This window comes from Medicago sativa, chromosome 4, assembly GCF_051527215.1.
Source record: "Medicago sativa cultivar Bolivia chromosome 4, Bolivia_mono, whole genome shotgun sequence".
Lineage (NCBI taxonomy): Eukaryota > Viridiplantae > Streptophyta > Magnoliopsida > Fabales > Fabaceae > Medicago > Medicago sativa.
In genome coordinates, this window is record NC_140752.1 from 54,780,115 (window position 1) to 54,799,578 (window position 19,464).

The following is a 19,464-nucleotide window of genomic DNA, read 5'->3' on the forward strand; positions in this document are numbered from 1 at the left end:
TGAAATGTATTGGTTATCATGATGTGAACAATTGTTCGTCTATTATGTGGATTGTGTTTTATGAAACGATGATGTTTCCTTGTGATGATAATTGTTTGATGATTATTTATGATTAATATGTAGAGATGAATAATTGATGTTGAATAAGTAGAGATGATCGATTAATAATAATTGTTGATGTATGGATGTATCGCTTGATAATGTAAAATGTGGAGAATATGTATAAAATATGAAGAGTTTAATTGATGTTGTGCATTATTGAGTCAATACTTGGCATCCATGCATTTCATAAGTCCTATATGTGGAGAATATGTAGAAGGAGCAATTGGTAAAATTACCTCTGACCTCCAATGGTACCACATGCATGTAGAATCGTGTCTAGAGCATTACATACACATGAGTTATGTGAATTATGTGTTTTGATGAAATTTGTGTTGGTGAATTATGTGACTTGATTAATTTTGTGCAATATTTGGAGTTGTGTACTTGAATTATAAATTATAATGATGCTTGTACACTTGAATATTGTGATTGATGTGATAATATTATTTGCGTTGATTATTAACATATTGATAGTATTATAGGATGATAGGTATGTTTATGCATATGTGATAATTGAAATCCTTTAATGCTATTCATTTGATTATATGTTATTATGTGAACAATATCTAACCCATCGGTCGTTCGGTTGACCACCGTGTCGTTTATTTGAATGACGTAGGTGATTTGCAGGATTGAGTTGATTGCCATACTTGTGAGTGCTTGAGGACTAGCATGGATGCTACCTCATTTATGTTTTCGCTTGGAGTCTAAATAGGCACTGATTTAGGAGTGTCGGTCTTGATACCTTTGACATTTATATATGTTAAGATAATTGTACTTTTTGGAAATGTATTTATGAGATGTGATACATGACTTTTGAGATTTATTCTATGTTGTTGAAAATATATATGTTAATTATTTTCTGCTGCGAGTTTTATGTAAAACAGATTATGCATGTTTTGAGAAAAATGATGAAGTGGCATCTAAACTCTTTTGATAAATGATTTATCTGCATGTTTTATTGCTTTGGGGGTTAAGAGTGTTACATCATCCAAAAGGAAATAAATGAATGAAGGTTCAAGTTAAGTTAAGGAATGAAGGTACTAAAATATAGTCATTTCGAAGCAAGATGTTGTTGATGGACTACAAGAGGTATATTCACAATTCTTTTCAATAAAGGTATGTATAGAAACTGGCTCTCATATTTGGTTGTTTTTTATTTTACCTTTAATTCAATCTATATATGTTTCTTGCAAATTAGAAATTTTATGGATGTGTCTAATAGGATTCATTTTGTTACAGACTTGAGTTTGTGTTGACGTCTGCATAGTAATCGCAAGTGGAAAAAAATATTCTATACACAATTGATATTATTAGGTAACATTGATTTCTATTATGAAGGGTGACCTAATGCCTATTAGTGGTGAAATATATAATAATAACTAAGGATGATCATTTTGTGACTTTATAGTATGACTAATTGATATATATGTCATCATTATCTGTTTGATAACATGATTAATAATAATATTTACTTGGGAGATGATTGTGTTGTTTTAATTTTTTTATATGGTTGTGATTGTAGCAAATATAAATGATATGTTATAATATAATTTATGCACTTTGTATGTTTAAAATACCTTATCTACTAGGTATTTAGTGTGGATTGAATTGTCATGACTCAAAGAGGTTACTAGTGGAGATATTCATATAATATTATGTGATGTCGTTGTCATGTAATGAGCACAAAAAAGTTTATTGCTAGTCCAGTCAATTAGAAAGAATCATATTATTATCATTATTGTGCACATGTTTAGATGATGTTAGGGTAGTTATTGTACCCAAAAAATTGTAATGTGATCTACTTACAACATCAAATCGCCACAACTAATAAGATGGTGAGTACGCATTGACCAGTGTCATTACTAGCGTATTTCTCATGATGCATCACAAATATGGGAATGATCTGAGATATAAGTTACCGAGGATGTATGATACGATTTGTGATACTACAAACTAGATAATTAAAGTTTATAGTTGATTAAAAGACTTCAAGGTGGCTAACATACGAGCTTAAACATGATGTAAATGATATTACAACTCAAATATACATAATTCTCAATCAAGACTTAGAGAAATTAATTATAAATAAACTCTGGTTCAAAGTATAACATTTAAACCAAAAATAGTACAAATTTGATTAGAAGTACAAAGTTAAAACATGATCATTTTATCCCAACATGATGTCACTTATCAGAGCTGACCATATCCGAAAATAATAAACGACATAAAATAGAGTCTTCAGAGAAGGCATCTGCTTCACTCCAAGACAATAAATACAACCTATATAAGCTGAAATTTAAATCAGAGTCAAGTCAGGCAAATACAAAAAACAAATGGGTAAGTTTGGAAAATATTTAATAGTAGAAATTAAATTAGAGAACACACAAAATATCAAGTAAATATCATATCATTTAGTTTCACCACATAGATAATCAAGAATCATCGATATATAATGATATTTTAATTTACAACGTTAAAATGAGACAATCCCAAATCAAAATAATGTACATATATACTTAAACTCTGATTCGTATAATTTGGTTCCATTATATTCTACAAAGGTTCACACCAATCTCTATGGTACTGCACTACTGATTCGTGATATTGTCACCTCTCTCTAATGATACTGCACCACATCATATGTGATATTTCTCTGTAGTGATACTGCATCGTACAAACCCATGGAATCACATGCTTCTATACTACGAGTATTTTTCTTTCTAGTTATACCGTACCACATCGTCGATTCTCTCCAGTGATACTACACCACATATAGTATAATACATCTCTAGTGATATTGCATCATACCAACCATATGAATCAGATACTTCTAAATTGAAAGTTTGCTTATTTCTAATGATATTTCACCACATGGTCGCCTTTCTCTTGTGATATTGCGCCACATCCGATATGATACTTCTTTCTAGTTATATTATACCATACCAACCCTATGAATTAGATACTCCTCGAAATTACTTGGGCTTGTCAGGACATACCTATCTTTTTTGAAAGTAATACCCACTTCAAGACCCCAAACATCTAATCCCTCCCCTAATTGACTTAAGAGCACCATCTACATCATGATTTGGAACTATCACTATTTTCAATGTCTAAGAGGTAATCATAAAAATATATATACATCTCAAGTTGATGACAACAAAATCATGACTCATATATTATTACCTCAGTATATCATATCCCTCATCATTTACAAGCATGTCACAAATGTATAAATTATCAAACAATTTAAATAGTCAAATCAAACAATTATGATAATTCAAGAGTAAAACACGAATTTTCACAATTGGATGAATGACAAAACATTCAAAATAATTTAATTCAATGAAACCCTTAATAAGTTTCTAACTCCTCTTTTAAGCCTACATTTCTAGATTTTAACATTAGACAATTTTCACTCAAAGGACTATGACCATTTGTAGCGATCTATGATGAAACTGTGGAAAATATTGTTTTTCACATTCATCACACTTACACTCATAAATTTGAAATAATTTTCACCCCATACTTGTTTTTGATGCGTTTTCATACGCTAATCCATATCCTCCCAACAAAAATCTATTGTCTCATTGGAGGACGAGAAAATGGCAACATTTGTTTTTTTACACAATTGATTCGCACCAAATATAATTTCTATACATATTCCTCAATGGATGCCATCTAAAATATGTCTCTTGTGGCATCTTCATATTCTTTATATTTCCTTATTGTTGCTCTCTCTCTCTCTCTCTCTCTCTCTCTCTCTCTCTCTCTCTCTCTCTCTCTCTCTCTCTTAACACATGGACCGAAAACTCATTTAAACAAACACACATGTATTATTTTTCTTTGCTCCCTTGTTTTCTAGAAATATGAACCAATAACATAAATACACATAATTACTTATTTTATTTCCCCCACTCAAATTAAAACATTATTCTCAAAATACTCCTACTAGAATACTAGCAATTTAGACAATAATTAAAATAATAACCATGACTTCTCACTAGACTCTCAACCACCACCTTCCATCCCAAATCCAAATTTCTCTTTCATGATGTAGCCTCTGATGATGGCAGTGATGTGGTTAGCCCTTGTGACATCACGTCCATCAAATCCTACTTGGGCTCAGTCAAAACGAGCTCTGATTGGAATAGGTTTTTCCTTTTATTATTACTTGTTTTAGTGCATCATCTAATGTGTAAAAAGTAGGTTGTTGAATTTAAATTAAAGTATGTCAAGTAATTCATATGAGTTTCTATCAGATCTTGTTTTCAGATGGCGACAATGAGCTTGTTAATTAACAGTGGTGATTCGATTTGTTGTTGTTTTGAGTTTCTGGCTAACTTGTTGTAATGTTTTGATGATCATTTCATCACTGATCAAAAACCTCTATGAACCTCCTAGACATTGTGGAGGTTTTCTTGGCTAGCGAATGTTTGGTGATTTCCGGGGTTCGAGCAGTCAGATCTTTGGCGGGAGTGTTTGTTTTTTGTTGGGTTCTGATTGTTCGTTCGGATTTTGTTCTAGATTGGAAATGATGTTGATTCACTCCATCGTTTAAGTCACTGTTATGCGAAAGTTTAGCAAATGATTGTTAGGCTAGAAATATCCATGAATACTTGTTTTTTTTTTTGTTGCAATGAGTTGTTGGTGAGTGAACCTGTTTTCCATATTGGCGTTTGGTTTCACTCGTCCCTCTCAAGATCTTGGTTCAATGCTCGTAAACGGTCATCAAACTCTTTTTTTTTCTTTTTTTTTGCATTTTGGTTTTAGGGCTGTTTTGTATCACCTGTTTGGGTTGTTATTATTTGTTTTGCTTTAATCTAGGTAAGATGTTGCAGATCCAATTGCACCCATTTGTCTTTAAAAAATTAGACAAATATAATATGGATACATTAAATCAAATCGAAAGCATGTAGAAACACAACATGATCAGTACACATACAAAGTAAGTGAATATGAAACAATATCACGATTTATTTATTTATAAAATAAATAATTAAAATACAATGATAGCTAGCCATAGTTCAAATATTTCTGTTCACGCACTTATTATTTATCTAATTCACATGAAATACTGCAATTACTAGCACACATATACCCACAAATTACTTGAAATAATAACTAACGATTATAGGAGGAACATAGATATATGACAATATGGATTCTGGAACATTAGAGGTGTTAGATGATTGACTCGAGGATGTGTGGTTTCTCACGTATTGTGTTTTAATTGACAATTTTACTTACTTTCGTCGCATATTTCTAAAGTTACGACATTCATAGTCCCTATATGTTTTCCTTGTAATATAATTTTTATTGGTCGGAACACCCCTTGTACTCATTATATACATATACACGCAATCACACAGTATGTATGTCTCTGAAAAATATTTAATATACATTTAATGTGTAAGAAAAATTATAAGAGTAACACCATTAGTGTGAGTAGATAAGTAAAAGATTTATACACATCATAGACATTTCATTACCTTAACATCATTGAGCCTTTTACAAACACCTCTTGCACACCTCATACTTCCATAAGGAGCAGTCCAATATATTCTATAACAATCGCTGGTACTGACACATTCCACTGTAATGTTAAATCAAAATAAATAAATATTACAAAAAAGGGTAAAAGATTGTATATAAAATAAACAAAAAAAATGAGAATGATGACATAACCATGACTCCTTTTGCCGGCAAAGACAACAAGACACAGGGAAACTAAAAGGATCGCAATATAAACAAATTTGAGAGTTCCAGCCATTTATTTTCACCTTTTCATGTAACATGTGTAAAATGGTTTGATCACTTTATATAGTAAAATCCCTCTATTTATGTTTACATCAATTAAATAACTTTTAATAAATATGATTTTGGAAGAATCTTATCTTTAAAATTAGAAAAAATATCAAATGTCTTTAAAGTATAGGGTTGAATCATATTTGACCCTTTAACTCATAATATACCTCACACAATAATTTTTAAATAATTAGAGTTCATTTTTATTAACCAACCTTTCATTATTATTATTTATTTCTTATCTATTCTTTCATAATAAAGAGAAGAAAACCAACATTATATTACGCTCGTATGTGATAAGTTCAATTTCTAGCATCAAAGTATTGAGTTTATTGGTCCACAAAGACATGGAAAATGAACCATTCATATATTTTGATAACAAAATTAATACTAGCTTTCTTTTTATTGTACAATTTCAAAATGGGCACTTTGAGTTTATAGATCCACCAAGACATGGAAAATAAACCATTCATCTATTTTCATTAAAATAACATCATTAAACAACAATCGAAACACATACATATCCGCCAATAGTGGTTTATTTGGTGGCAATTGCAATCGGGGTGAAGTAACCACATAAAATATTTATTTTACGAAAACAATTAAATTTAGCAGTGACAAAAAGGCAAGTAATCAATTGATGAATAAAAAGTATAGATAAAAAGTCAACACATCAATTGATGAATTAAAAGGCAAAGAATCAAATGTAATACATTGGATCTAATATTTTACGAAAACAATTAAATCTAGCAGTAAAAAAAAGGCAAGTAATCAATTGATGAATAAAAAGTATAGATGAAAGGGCAACACATCAATTGATGAATTAAAAGGCAAAGAATCAAATATAATACATTGGATCTAACCCACTTGGATTGCCTTAGTGGTATTGGCTTGGGACGTGGATCTAACCCACTTGGATTGGCTTAGTGGTATTGGCTTAGGACGTGGAAGTGAGTTCCTCCTTGAGGTCTCAGGTTCGATTCTCACCAGTGTCAATTTGGGTGGCTAATTTAGTTTCTTTTCAAACTCACCAGTGTCAATTTGGGTGGCGTGTCAATTTGGGTGGCTAATTTAGTTTCTTTTCAAAACAAAAAAACATTGGATTCTTTTCAAAACTCTTTTCAGAACAAAAAAACATTGGATTCTTTTCAAAACAAAAAAACATTGGATCTTTTTTTTTTTTTTAATATTTACAATTGGATCTTCTTTTTTTTTAATATTTACACCGATTGATAGTTTTTTTATAATTGTTTTGTTGTAAGAAATTTGTCGTTATAATTAGAAGAAAAAATATATTAAATGTCTCTAAATAACATTGTTGAATAAAATTTATCCCTTTAGCTCCTATAAGATACTTAAAATATATAAAATGGTTTGATCACATTATATAGTAAAATCACTGCATTTATGTTTACATAAATTGAATAGTTTTTAGGCTTGAACGCATTTTTCACCCCGGGAAATGCTATTTCTCTAGAAAAATAGCATCAAGAATTTTTCAAGACACAGCTGGCAAGTTTTAATTGCATGATTTATTTGTTCACTTCCTATTTTTCAGCCACACCTCCTTGAATTGTGGCAAATAGTGCATTGTGATTGGCTGCTCTTTATTCTTGAAGAATTCTTGATGTTATTTTTCTTGACATATAGCATTGCTCTTTTCACCCCTTAAGTTTTAAAGTGTGGCGATTTTAGCTCCCTATTAAAAAAAATAGTCAAAGTCCACCCTCTCGTTAAGTCCCTTTTGTATATCACCAATTTTGACACGGTCAATCCTACATGACATGCCACATGTTGTTTTTAGACATAAAAAATAAATAAAAATACCACATGTATATTATTAAATAAAAAAGTAAATGAAAGAAGGAATGGAACGTGAGTTCAAAATTTTGAAAAAAGAAAGGGAACAATATCAACAACAACAACACTCATTTCTCCCACCACAAATTCAATCGAACTAATTTATCTCTAATTTTAGATTGAAACATCTAACTTGACACTCAACAAAATGCTTCGTATTTCTCAAGAATATTGAAAATTACCTTTCTGAAATATGCTTCCATCCCTAGATGAATCAACAACGTGAAATTAAGCCTTTCATCAAGAAAAGGGTCATTCGAAGTAATCATTTTTATGCAAACCAAGAAAAAGGCACCCTCCAAAACGTGAAATTTCATAGTTCTATGAATCACCTTCCTCATTATACAAAGTTGAGATCTTCATAGTGTCATTTGAAGACTTAAAGTGACCCTTTGAGCTGAAGCTACTTTTTTGAAAGGAATCAAGCAAAGAACTAAAAGGGTCATCATGATTTCCACAGTGGTTAAGGAATCAGAAGAGGGTATTGGTGAATTAGAAGAGAAATTGAGAGAAGGGTTTTGTAAGTGGTGACAAACGAGAAGTGTTGGTTAATGAAGTTTTAGTTTGTTTAACCTCATTTTGATTCATTATCTTTGTTAAGGATTTGATGTAAATTAGACTTTAAGGATAAATTTTGTGGACTTTTCTGGGATTGATTGTTTGAGTTTTCTGGGTTTTATGTAGTAGGGGAAGAAGAGAAAAAAAACTCACGTGTTTCTCTCTTCAATGCTTTAATTTATTTTTTTTTATTTTAGAAATACATGGGTGGCATTTATATTTATTTTTAATTAAAAAAAATACACAATTGACAATTTTTTATGACATGTGGCGTGACACGTAGGATTGACAAAGTCAAATTTGGTGTTTTGCAAAATGAGTTAAACATGAGGGGGGGGGGGGGGGGGGGGGGGGGGGGGGGCTTTTGCTATTTTTTTAGTAGGGGATGAAAATAGCTACACTTTAAAACTTAAGGGGTGAAAAGTGTGTTTAAGCCTGATTTTTAATAAATATGTTGTTAAAAAACTTCTCTTTAAAATTAAAAAAAAACATTAAATATCTCTAAAGTATATAGTTGAATTATATTTGACCTTTTAACTCTTATAATATACATCACACAATAAATTTTCAAACAATTAGAGTTCATTTTTCTTCATCAACCTTTCGTTATTACTAATATGATACTTGTGCCAAGCACGGGGTTTTAACGTAATTATAATTTTTTTAACATTCCTTCAAAAAAAAATTAACATACTTATAAAATTTTAATAAAAAATTATTTTTAAATTAATGAAAAATTAATTTACACAGACACATTTAGTGAATATTTATGTTATGTGACAAATAAGTCATCATAAATTTAAAATAAATTTAATATATACTATAAAGTTTTTTTTTACAAAAAGTATACATTTTAAAGTAAAAATAATATAAAGTATACACGTAGTTTTGTTTCAAAAGATGGTGGTTTGGGTAACTTAGTTGGTTTGAGTTTAAGGATAAGGAGTTGAAGGCCATGGGTTCAAACTCGGACAAATGAGTGAATATTATTCTAACAACTAATCACTAACATTTGTCATTCAAAAGAAAAAAGTATAAAGTATACATTAAGTTTTGTTTGGGGAAGGGGGTGTTGGGGGATTGGGTAGCTTGACTGGTTTAAGTCAAGGGATGAGGAGTTGGAGTCATGCCCTGAGTTCAAACTCGAACGAAGGAGTAAATATTAACATCACAACTAATTATTAACATTCATTCAAAAAATAAATAAAAAATAAAAGTGATTGTTTCATTCTCTTCAATATAATAATATTTGCACTAAGAATATATTATTACTCATGTTTTTCAATGCTTCTCTTACCTCGTGTTCTAGAATACAACGATATTAGTTATAGTTTCAATCCTTCTGTCAAATGTCAAGCATGTTAGAGTCTGGTAAGATATCACAACCTTCATTAAATAAATCTTGGAAATAATTATTCCATTATCCTTTATATATTTTTCCTAAACAATAAATTTACCTTCTTCATCTTTAATACACTTAACTTGATCCAAATCTCTTCTTTTTCTTTCTTGTCCCTTAGCATATATATATATATATATATATATATATATATATATATATATATATATATATATATATATATTTGGTGCCTAAGGATTGTACCCATTAAAATCTTGTGTCCTTGCTTTGTTCAAAGCCTTCTTGGTCCTTTTATTAGGCCTCTTTTAATTTTCCCAAATTTCGGTCCTTTTACACATAAATCGCTCTTTAAAACAATCCCTTTTAATTCTCACTTTACTTTGACCACCTTCATTCCACCACCAAGATTCTTTACCCTCATAGGTTTAAAACCTCTTTATTCTTCTAGTGTCTCTTTTGCTACTTTTCTAATTGAATGTGTCATCTTGTCCCACATATCATTTAGGATTCCATGTAGCTTCGTGAAACCTCCCATTAAAATCTTATATTGGAAATACTTAGTTTTTCACCCTTTAAATGTCACCACTTGATCCTTAAAGCCCAATTGTGGCTTCTTAATAATCTATGTTGGGTAGTCAAATTTTCTCCAGGTAATACTTTATTGCCGACCAAACAACTATTTTCCTAAAATATAGGATGGATTTACCCTCCACATTTATCTCCCTTAGACCATACCCCCATGCAAGCCTTCAAAACACTCCCTACATGTCCGTTTAGGTTTCCTCCTTGAAAAATATTTTCTCCTAGTGGTATATTCAGAATTAATCCTGTTAAATCATCCCAAAACTTTACTTTATGGTATTTTTTTAACCCTACATAAGGTGCATAAGAACTAATGATATTAAAGACGTATTGTTCCACTACAACTTTTAGGAATATGATATGATCTCCTATCCTTTTTGCATCTATAATATCCTTCTTTCATTCCTTATCCACAACAACGTCTACCCCGTTTGTCGATCTAACTTATAAAACTAAAGATGTACTGTTCCACTATAAATTTTAGGGCTATAATATGATCTCCTATACTTTTTACATCCAAAATGTCCTTCTTTCATTCTGTATCCACAATAATGTCTACCTTATTTCTCGATCTAACTTTGTTAGCGTACCAATTCTTAAACCCTAAACTATCTCATCTTTCGCCTTGTCATCCACCCACTTAATTTCTTGTAGGCACATAAAATTAATCTTACTTCTAGTCATACTATCAATTTTTTTCCATATATTTCTCCATAAGAGTTCTTATATTCGATGTTCCAAAACAGATTCTACTCTCTTGTACTAACTTCGTTATCCACACCCATTCACGGAGATGTGGGAACCCTTATTTATTTTTCAATGTATCTAGATGGTGATGCAGTGACCCTTTCTCAATTCACATTGTACTATAGCTATACATCATGTTTCTTTTAGGCAACTATCGGGCATTCATATTATTACGTATTTGGTTTTTGTCATAGTGATTTAATAATATTTTACGTTGATTATCAAGGTCTAACACAACATTCTCCTTTGATCATGGCTTGAGACTGACTATGCATAGCTAAGTGATAGGGCCAAACCGCAAGTGCACGGCCTATCGAAGTAATAGTAGTAAGAAAGAGTATCGTTCCACTAGGGAGTGTGAATTCAATCAACTTTTAGAGAATGATTAGAAGAGAAGAAAGCTTATAAAAAAGGGTTTAATTGCTGAAGGTAAATAACAATAATAATAAAAGAGCCTTGGGATTATTGGTTTGTCATAATAACAAATCTTTCACTAGACAAGACTTTAACATCTAATTCCATGGTTTACACCGTAATTTCTTAAGACCGGTTTCCCTTTAGCCCCTCACCTTTCTGATGAAAGTCCGGTGAGAGTTTACTTCTAGTAACCAAGCCTATTTCGCTGACTTGATTACTAGAAGATGCTTATAAAGATTAAAACTACCTGTGTCTCAATAATTGCAAGGACTATTTCACTGTCTTGCAATTATTGTCTAGATTCACTTGTTCCAACATCAAAGCTCCGCTCTCGCTTTATGAATTGATGTTTGGGATAATGGATTAACAATTATCAAACCCTCCGCTTTTGCTTCCACAGTTTGATAATTGTTAATTCATGTTAAAACGGTGAATCTAAATTAGAAAGTACGGCTACATAGAATTAGGGTTAAAGCTTGGTTTGTTAGGATTATGTCATTAGACTTTTCCAACAATCCCAAGACAAAGAAGTCTACTCACTAACGTTCATCGTAGACATGGGGGAAGAAGAGAGAAAACAATAAAAGAACAATAATATAAAAGTGAACTTTTATTCCAAGAGCAAAAGATGAATGTTTATGATGGAGTGCTACTCTATTTATAGCTTTACAATTGACTTAGAAACTAAGCAACTAAAAGGGTAAAACAGTAAAGCTGCAACAGGGTAACTTGGGCCCGAAGAAAAAGCAGCAAAAGAGGGTTCTGGATCGAGCACAGCCGTGCCACATGTTGGTACGGGCCGTGCCAAGCTTCTGCCTTGGTGGGAATATATTTTTGTCCCGTATCTTCGTATTTTCGCACTGTATTTGCTCCAGTCCTCTTTCTTTTGCTCCAAGACACCTTCCACCATATATTCGTTCCTAAAATATAATAAAAAGCAATTTAAAGTAAAACATTCAAAAAGGAAATAAAATGTAATAAAATAAAATCAAATTTTTAATAAAACTAAACTAAATAATGCATTAAATTAGACTAATTATTGACTCATCACTAAGCTAACATAGGAAATATTATACATATAAAAAATTTTAAATGTTCAGGTTTAAATCATTTTTTAGAGGTTCATATTACACCTTAAATGAATGTGATAAAATAACTTACATTTTTCCCAAACCATGGGTCGTTTATGCGTCTGATGGTTTAGTGAAAGTTATCATTGATAGTTGAAACTTTTCCTTAAAAAAAACATTGATAGTTGAGAGACTAATTTGAAAATTATATATGGTGGTAGCAAAATATTTGCATTGATTTTGCTAGGTCGTATGTTTTATACATTGTTTGATAAATGGAATATGTTATTTAATATATTAAGAATATTAATGAGATATATATCGTCTTCGACAACTTTTATTTTTAAACCAAAAGTGGACAATTAGAGCTTTGCATCACCAAAATATATTAAAGAAAAAAGATATACAGTAGGAAAAGAGGGGAGACAAAGCCAAAACCCTCTCAAAAGTTTAAGAATCTAAAGTTTGATAAACCAAACTTGTTCCAAACAAAATGTTCACCAATTTGGATAGAGATGATATCCCAATTAGTATAATCATTAAGAGTCAGACCTAAAATCGCTAAAGCATCTACTAAAAAATTCCATTCCAAATAAATATAAGAAACTATAAATTTCATAAATATATACGTTTCAAATCACATTTAAGCTGAAAAAATACCTATTATCATTCCATCCAAGTGATCTCGGATTTGATATTAAAGATGTTTACTCTTAGTAACAACGTCATCATTTTTACCATATATGTTTAAAATTATGTTTGTATGAAATTTGTTAAACACTCATGCGAACTTCTTAAGGAAGTCAAATATCTCAAAAGATCGAAATTGATTCAAACGACATTAATTCTTTTTGAGGGGAGAGAATGAAAACGCTCTGCTAGGGTTGCTAGCAGGAGCGCCGTTTTCATGCCTTTTCACCCATTTCAATTTACAAAATTCAACACCAATTTCAATTTGATAATCATATACACACAATATCAAATTAAGATTTTTTAACATTAGGTTCAAGCCCTAATCCCTTTCTTGTTTTCCCAACAAACAAATCTCCTGACTTGATCATACCAGGAAGTCTTCCAACAATTGTCATGAAAGGAAATTGTGCAACACCATGTTTCCTTCCAAGTGAAACAATAGATATTGGTGGTTGTGCCTTGTAGGTACCTAATTTACGTTCTTTCGCTCCTCCTTCTATCAATAGTTTCAGATTCTTGGCAACTAATTGAGCATGACCTTGTGCATACACTCCTTGTTTGATTTCCTGTAACATATATTTCAATTTTCAAATCAAACAATGTTTCCTTAACATATGCGTATTATTGCGGAAAATAACTGTTATTTTCCGCTATCTGGGATTGACAATAGGTGACTGGTCAATCTCAGATAGCGGAAAATATTAGTTGTTCAAATTCTCATATGATACGATGCTATAACGCTGCTTAAGCCACTATCTGGAAACCATCTGTGCTAAATAGCGTATCGTGGATCAATAGAGAATTGTTCAAATTCCGCTACTATGCCACTATTTGACAACACTGCATGATACTTGTTGACATAAATATCCTAGAGATAATAAAAGACGACGAATTGAATTGGTTTTGGTAAGCACTTACTTGAATATCCGTAATGTCTCCAATAGCGAAAACGTTGTTCCTTCCCTTCACTCTCAAGTATTCATCAACTTGGATCCTCCCATGACCATCCAAATCATCTTTCAAAAAAGTTTCACCTAGCCATGCTGTGGAAAGTGGTTTCCCTATACATAGAAAATGTGTATCTGCTTCTACACTCTCTCCAACCGAAGTTTGATAAGTCCTATTTTCATTTGTGAAGGAGTCTAAGTCAACTGATTGTTCAAATTTCACATCAACTTTCCTTGATTGAAGCCATTTTAATGTCTTTCTTGAAGCTTTTGGTCCAATATATTCTAGCAATCTTGATCCTTTATGCACTATAGTCACTTTTTTATCAGGAAAATCAACCGCAATCTCTGCTGCTAGCTCAACACCAGTTGGACCTCCACCAACAATCAAAACTGAACGTGCAGATTTTATCTTCGTATTTTCTGTCATTGCAAGAAAAGAGTCCTTATCACTCATATGAAATCGATACATTGAAAATCTGTCACTTGACACAAATAGGGAATAGCAATTTGAATTGAGGTAGTCTGCAATCAACAATCTCACACATTCGCACAGCAAGCACAATAGTGGTCGTTGGGTCGAGATTGCACGATCTAGATTTCAAGTTCAGTATTTTAGATTTAAATAAAAATTCAACACTTGCATTGAAAACTGAACCGTTCAATCGCAACCAAACAACCACCAACATGCTGACTGCGTCAATGAATGGAATTGTTAATTAATTGCATGGAATCCAAGTTCTAGCAATTGATGCAGCAAAGTAAGTATCATTGCTTACCTCCTTTGTATTGGTCAAGTCTTTCAGTCCTAGTTTTTGGGATAGATTCTGTGTGACCAGTTGCGATAACAAGATAATCATAGGTGATCTGACGGCCATCAGCAGTGAAGACTTCAGATTCAGTTATGTTGATGGCACTTGATATAACAAGGTCACCTTTTGTGAAATATTCTCTATGGTTGATCACTGTCCTTTCTGCGAAGGATGGCTCCACCATTGCTCTCAAACTTGCCCATAGAATCTCAAAATACTCCTTCCCTGTGTTCAACAACTCTAATTAGTCATTATAAACCATTGCTCCACCATTGCTCTCAAACTTGCCCATAGAATCTCAAAATACTCCTTCCTGTGTTCAACAACTCTAATTAGTCATTATAAACCATTTACAGAACAAGTTCAATATAAGGTTTTAAATAAAAGTCCACGAGTGTGATCAGACATCATGTTTTTAATGTCTCTGATACAGTTTTAAATTGCAGCCCATAACCACAATATAAAGGTTTTAGATCTCCATAATATAAATGTTTCAGAGGTCTTTGCGTTTGCGGTCACATCAACCGCATTTGTCAACATTTTACCACAGTATAAAAGTTCGTAGCATAGTAACCAGACAGCAACCTCAATTTAAACCCATCGGGATCATAATGAAACTGACTTCGACAATAATTGACAACACGATTTTCTATCATAACAAGAAAATTAAAATACAAATACAACAAATAACGATTTAGTAATATTCACGCACAAAATAAACACATTAACTATACTACCAACTTTTCATAACATAAGTGAAATTAGTCAAAGAGACTTATAATAAGAGACTAAGGAATACATAAATTTGTCCCGTAAATACAACTTTGAGCAAGGCCAGAGAAATATCTTTAGAGGTCTTAAACAAGTTTTCCGACAAAGTCTTTTAAAATATAAAACTAACACAAGGTTTATTAAAAAAAAAAAAATTGCCGAGTCAAAGATTTAACCCTAAGTCAAGGAGGATACGAGGACCTTATCATAGCCAATAGGACCTTCTCGAATTTTTTTAAATTGGTAGACAAGTCGACACTAGTGCGTTAGGTGAACGTTAGATGCCCATCTATTTCTTTATGTGTTGAGTTCCTTTATGGTCAGGCAGTGAAGCTATACATTGGAGATGAGCATATTATGTCAGTTGTTGGAGTGCAGTAGGGAGACCCTTTGGGGCCTCTACTTAAGTAGATATGATAGTCATAAAAAATGGAGGGTTTGAATTGTGACCCTTTTTAAAATTAAATCATGTACTTAAAAAAGCTTCTCAAGTTGAAACTGGGAAGGACAAAGTTAAAGCAGACTTCAGAACGTTCCGAAGTGTTAGTATAAAACAGAATATTAAATATGTATAATTCTGTGTGTGATGTGTATACTGTAAATAAAGAGTATATGGATAGAAGATTAGGACACACAAGAAGTTCACCCAATGTGGGCTAGTCCACTCCTCACAACTGTGAGAGTTATCCACTATGATGCTTGAGACAACCTTCTCAACTCATGCACCGTACAACTTTGTTCCCTTGGAACAATTACAACCTGTATTCTCTAAGCCTCAGTAGGCTCACAACCTCTTTTGCTAAGTCACACAAGACTTTACTACTTTCTACTCAACCTACACTTTAATACCCTTAAAGCTAGATGAGATTTTTCTCTTACAAATGAATTGGAAGTTTGAATGAATCAGATAAGAAGAAAAGGAAGGAGAAGATTATCTTTGAAAAGATAAAGAGATAACTGTTTCACACTCTTTGAGATTTTAGGAATCTTTAGAGTTGATTTGTGTAATAAGTTTTGCTAAGAAGTTTTAAACACTTATAATAAGTTGTTTAAGTATGCTTGTACACTGTGTATCTTCAAAGTGAGTCTTCAGCCCCTTTTATAGAGTTTCTTGACCTCTTGTAGTTGTTAGGACGTGTCCAATAGTCTTGTGCCACATGTCCTAATACTTAGCAACTTTTGCTTGAAAGTCTTGATCAACATTTTGAACTTCAGAGTGTTTATGGGTTCATCAGGATACTTCAGAATGTTCATATGTTCATCAATTATAAGCTTCAAAATGCTCCTAGTTCATATGTATGATTGTCAGATGAATTTCTGGGTTCAAATGTATGAATATCAGATGAATTTCTGGGCTTGTTCATGAATCTTGTTCTTTGTATGAAGATGAATTAAAGCATAAGGTTGGACAAGTATTTGATACTTTAGAAGAAGATGAACTATTTCACAAAAACTATGCACACACTATTGGATTTAATGTACGTTCTTCAACATTAACAAAAGATAAAAATGGTGAGGAGCGTTGGAAGTATTTTGTATGCTTGAAATAAGGTTATTTACCAACCAAGACAAAAGAAGTGGATCAAAGGGAATCAACCGTCAGAATAAGGACCAGGGCCGGCCTTGAGGGGGTGCAAACAGCTCAACCGAGCTGGGCCTCCCCCAAGGATGGGCCTCAAAAAAATATATTATACCCAGTAGTATACTATCCAGTAGTATACTATCCTGCAATAAAGGGGGTGCAAACAGTGCATGACTTTTGATTGTTTTGTGCAGGTTTAATTTTCCTCTTGCTTTTGGTGTTAGGTGGGGATTCCTCATGTATACGGTAGTTATTTTCACCTATGGGTGTACCGCATATATACGGCACGTTGTATTTATCTTTTAAAAAATATAAATAGAGCATTGCTCTTTTAAAAAAAATACGTTTTGATTTTATCACTGGCCTCTTTTCATTCCCAGAGCCGAGCCTCCGAATTCTCAGGGACGGCCCTGATAAGGACCCTTACAAGAGAATGATGCAATGCAAAAGTTGTTTTCAAACTGATAAAAGAAGGTAAATTCGAGCTTATTCGATTACATGAAATAATACACATCCACTTGCTTCGCCTATTAAGAAAAAATTTCTAAGATCATATAGAAAAGTTAACCATGATCACAAGAGTATATTGCATGCATATAGCCAATGTTGAAAACATACCACTTGTCGAAAGAGCAGGTGGAGGGGTTATGAAATTGTTGGGTGCACAGAGATATCTCCAAAAGTACTCGAGAGATTTAAAAACTTTGAATAAAGATTTTGATGCACATGTTTATATTAATAACTTTAGAATGAGGCAAGAAGTTGATCAATCAGTCTATTATGCATATGAGGTAGATGATGAAGGGCATCTAAAACATGTTTTTTTGGGCAGATGATATTTGTAGGAAAAATTATTCTTTATTCTGGGATGTTGTTTAATTTGAGACTGCATATCGAACAAACAAGTATTCCCTGATTTTTGCACATTTTACGGGAGTAAACCATCATAGACAATGTATCACTTTTGGAGCAGGGTTTTAGTAAACGAGAAAGTTGATTCACTTATATGGTTGTTTGAAAAGTTTTTGGAAGCAACGAGAGAAATAAACCAACTCTTCTAATAACTGATTAAGATCCTGCCATGAAAGTTGCTATAGAAAATATAAAATATTTTTACATCTTCTATTTGTATGTGACATATTATGAAAAAAGTTTCTGAATAGGTAGGTGATTCTTTAAATGATAACGAGGATTTTAACAATGGTTTGAAGTCGTGCGTTTGGAGTTCAGGGACACCAAACGATTTTGAAGCATCATGACAATCTATAATCACTAGTTTGAATTAGAAAATAATGGTTGGTTGTCCCATATGTTTGATCTTCGTAGCATGTGGATCTCATCTTACTTTAAGGACATTCTTTTGGATGGGATGTTAAGGACAACATCAATATCAGAAAGTGAGAATTCTTTTTATGATAATTTCTTGAATCCTAATATTAGCTTGGTTGAATTTTGGATGAGGTTTGATTCTTCGTTAGAACAATAGTTTGAAGTCGTGCATTTGGAGTTCAGAGACACCAAACGATTTTGAAGCATCATGACAATCTATAATCACTAGTTTGAATTAGAAAATAATGGTTGGTTGTCCCATATGTTTGATCTTCGTAGCATCTGAATCTCATCTTACTTTAAGGACATTCTTTTGGATGGGATGTTAAGGACAACATCAATATCAGAAAGTGAGAATTCTTTTTATGATAATTTCTTGAATCCTAATATTAGCTTGGTTGAATTTTGGATGAGGTTTGATTCTTCGTTAGAACAATAGTTTGAAGTCGTGCGTTTGGAGTTCAGAGACACCAAACGATTTTGAAGCATCATGACAATCTATAATCACTAGTTTGAATTAGAAAATAATGGTTGGTTGTCCCATATGTTTGATCTTCGTAGCACGTGGATCTCATCATACTTTATGGACATTCTTTTGGATGGCATGTTAAGGACAACATCAATATCAGAAAGTGAGAATTCTTTTTATGATAATTTCTTGAATCCTAATATTAGCTTGGTTGAATTTTGGATGAGGTTTGATTCTTCGTTAGAAGCCCAAAGACATAATTAGTTACTTGCTAATAATAATTCACTTCATTTTATGCCAAAACTAATGTTGGATCGTGGTTTAGAGAGGCATACAAGAGATGTTCATACACATGAG

At 32.2% G+C, this 19,464-nt stretch overlaps 1 protein-coding gene and 1 long non-coding RNA gene across 4 annotated transcripts; both read right to left on the reverse strand.

Annotated features, from left to right (window-relative positions):
* Window positions 1-2,108: 2,108 nt before the first annotated feature.
* Window positions 2,109-8,568, reverse strand: LOC146929916 (uncharacterized). Of its 3 annotated transcripts, XR_015006218.1 has the most exons (4): window positions 7,953-8,568; window positions 6,431-7,685; window positions 5,595-5,698; window positions 2,109-2,394 (listed from the first exon to the last, which is right to left on the reverse strand). It is a non-coding gene; the product is annotated as an uncharacterized LOC146929916 (long non-coding RNA). The 3 variants fall into 3 exon arrangements; XR_015006217.1 differs by lacking the exons at window positions 6,431-7,685; window positions 7,953-8,568 and adding an exon at window positions 6,126-6,419; XR_015006216.1 differs by lacking the exons at window positions 6,431-7,685; window positions 7,953-8,568 and adding an exon at window positions 6,186-6,415.
* A 4,746-nt stretch (window positions 8,569-13,314) lies between these two features.
* Window positions 13,315-15,837, reverse strand: LOC146929917 (uncharacterized). Its single transcript, XM_085701605.1, has 3 exons — window positions 14,924-15,837; window positions 14,116-14,567; window positions 13,315-13,763 (listed from the first exon to the last, which is right to left on the reverse strand). Exons 1-3 carry the CDS (start codon window positions 15,138-15,140, stop codon window positions 13,488-13,490), a joined length of 945 nt encoding a protein of 314 aa, XP_085557731.1. The 5' UTR covers window positions 15,141-15,837; the 3' UTR covers window positions 13,315-13,487.
* Between the last annotated feature and the right edge of the window lie 3,627 nt (window positions 15,838-19,464).

Excerpts from the sequence above, each read along its gene's own strand:
- LOC146929917 (XM_085701605.1), bottom strand. The coding sequence starts at position 15,140 with ATGGTGGAGCCATCCTTCGCAGAAAGGACAGTGATCAACCATAGAGAA. Across the intron at positions 14,568-14,923 it reads ACTTGACCAATACAAAGGAG|AAAATACGAAGATAAAATCT; the intron begins GTAAGCAATGAT and ends TTGCAATGACAG. Across the intron at positions 13,764-14,115 it reads GAGACATTACGGATATTCAA|GAAATCAAACAAGGAGTGTA; the intron begins GTAAGTGCTTAC and ends TATATGTTACAG.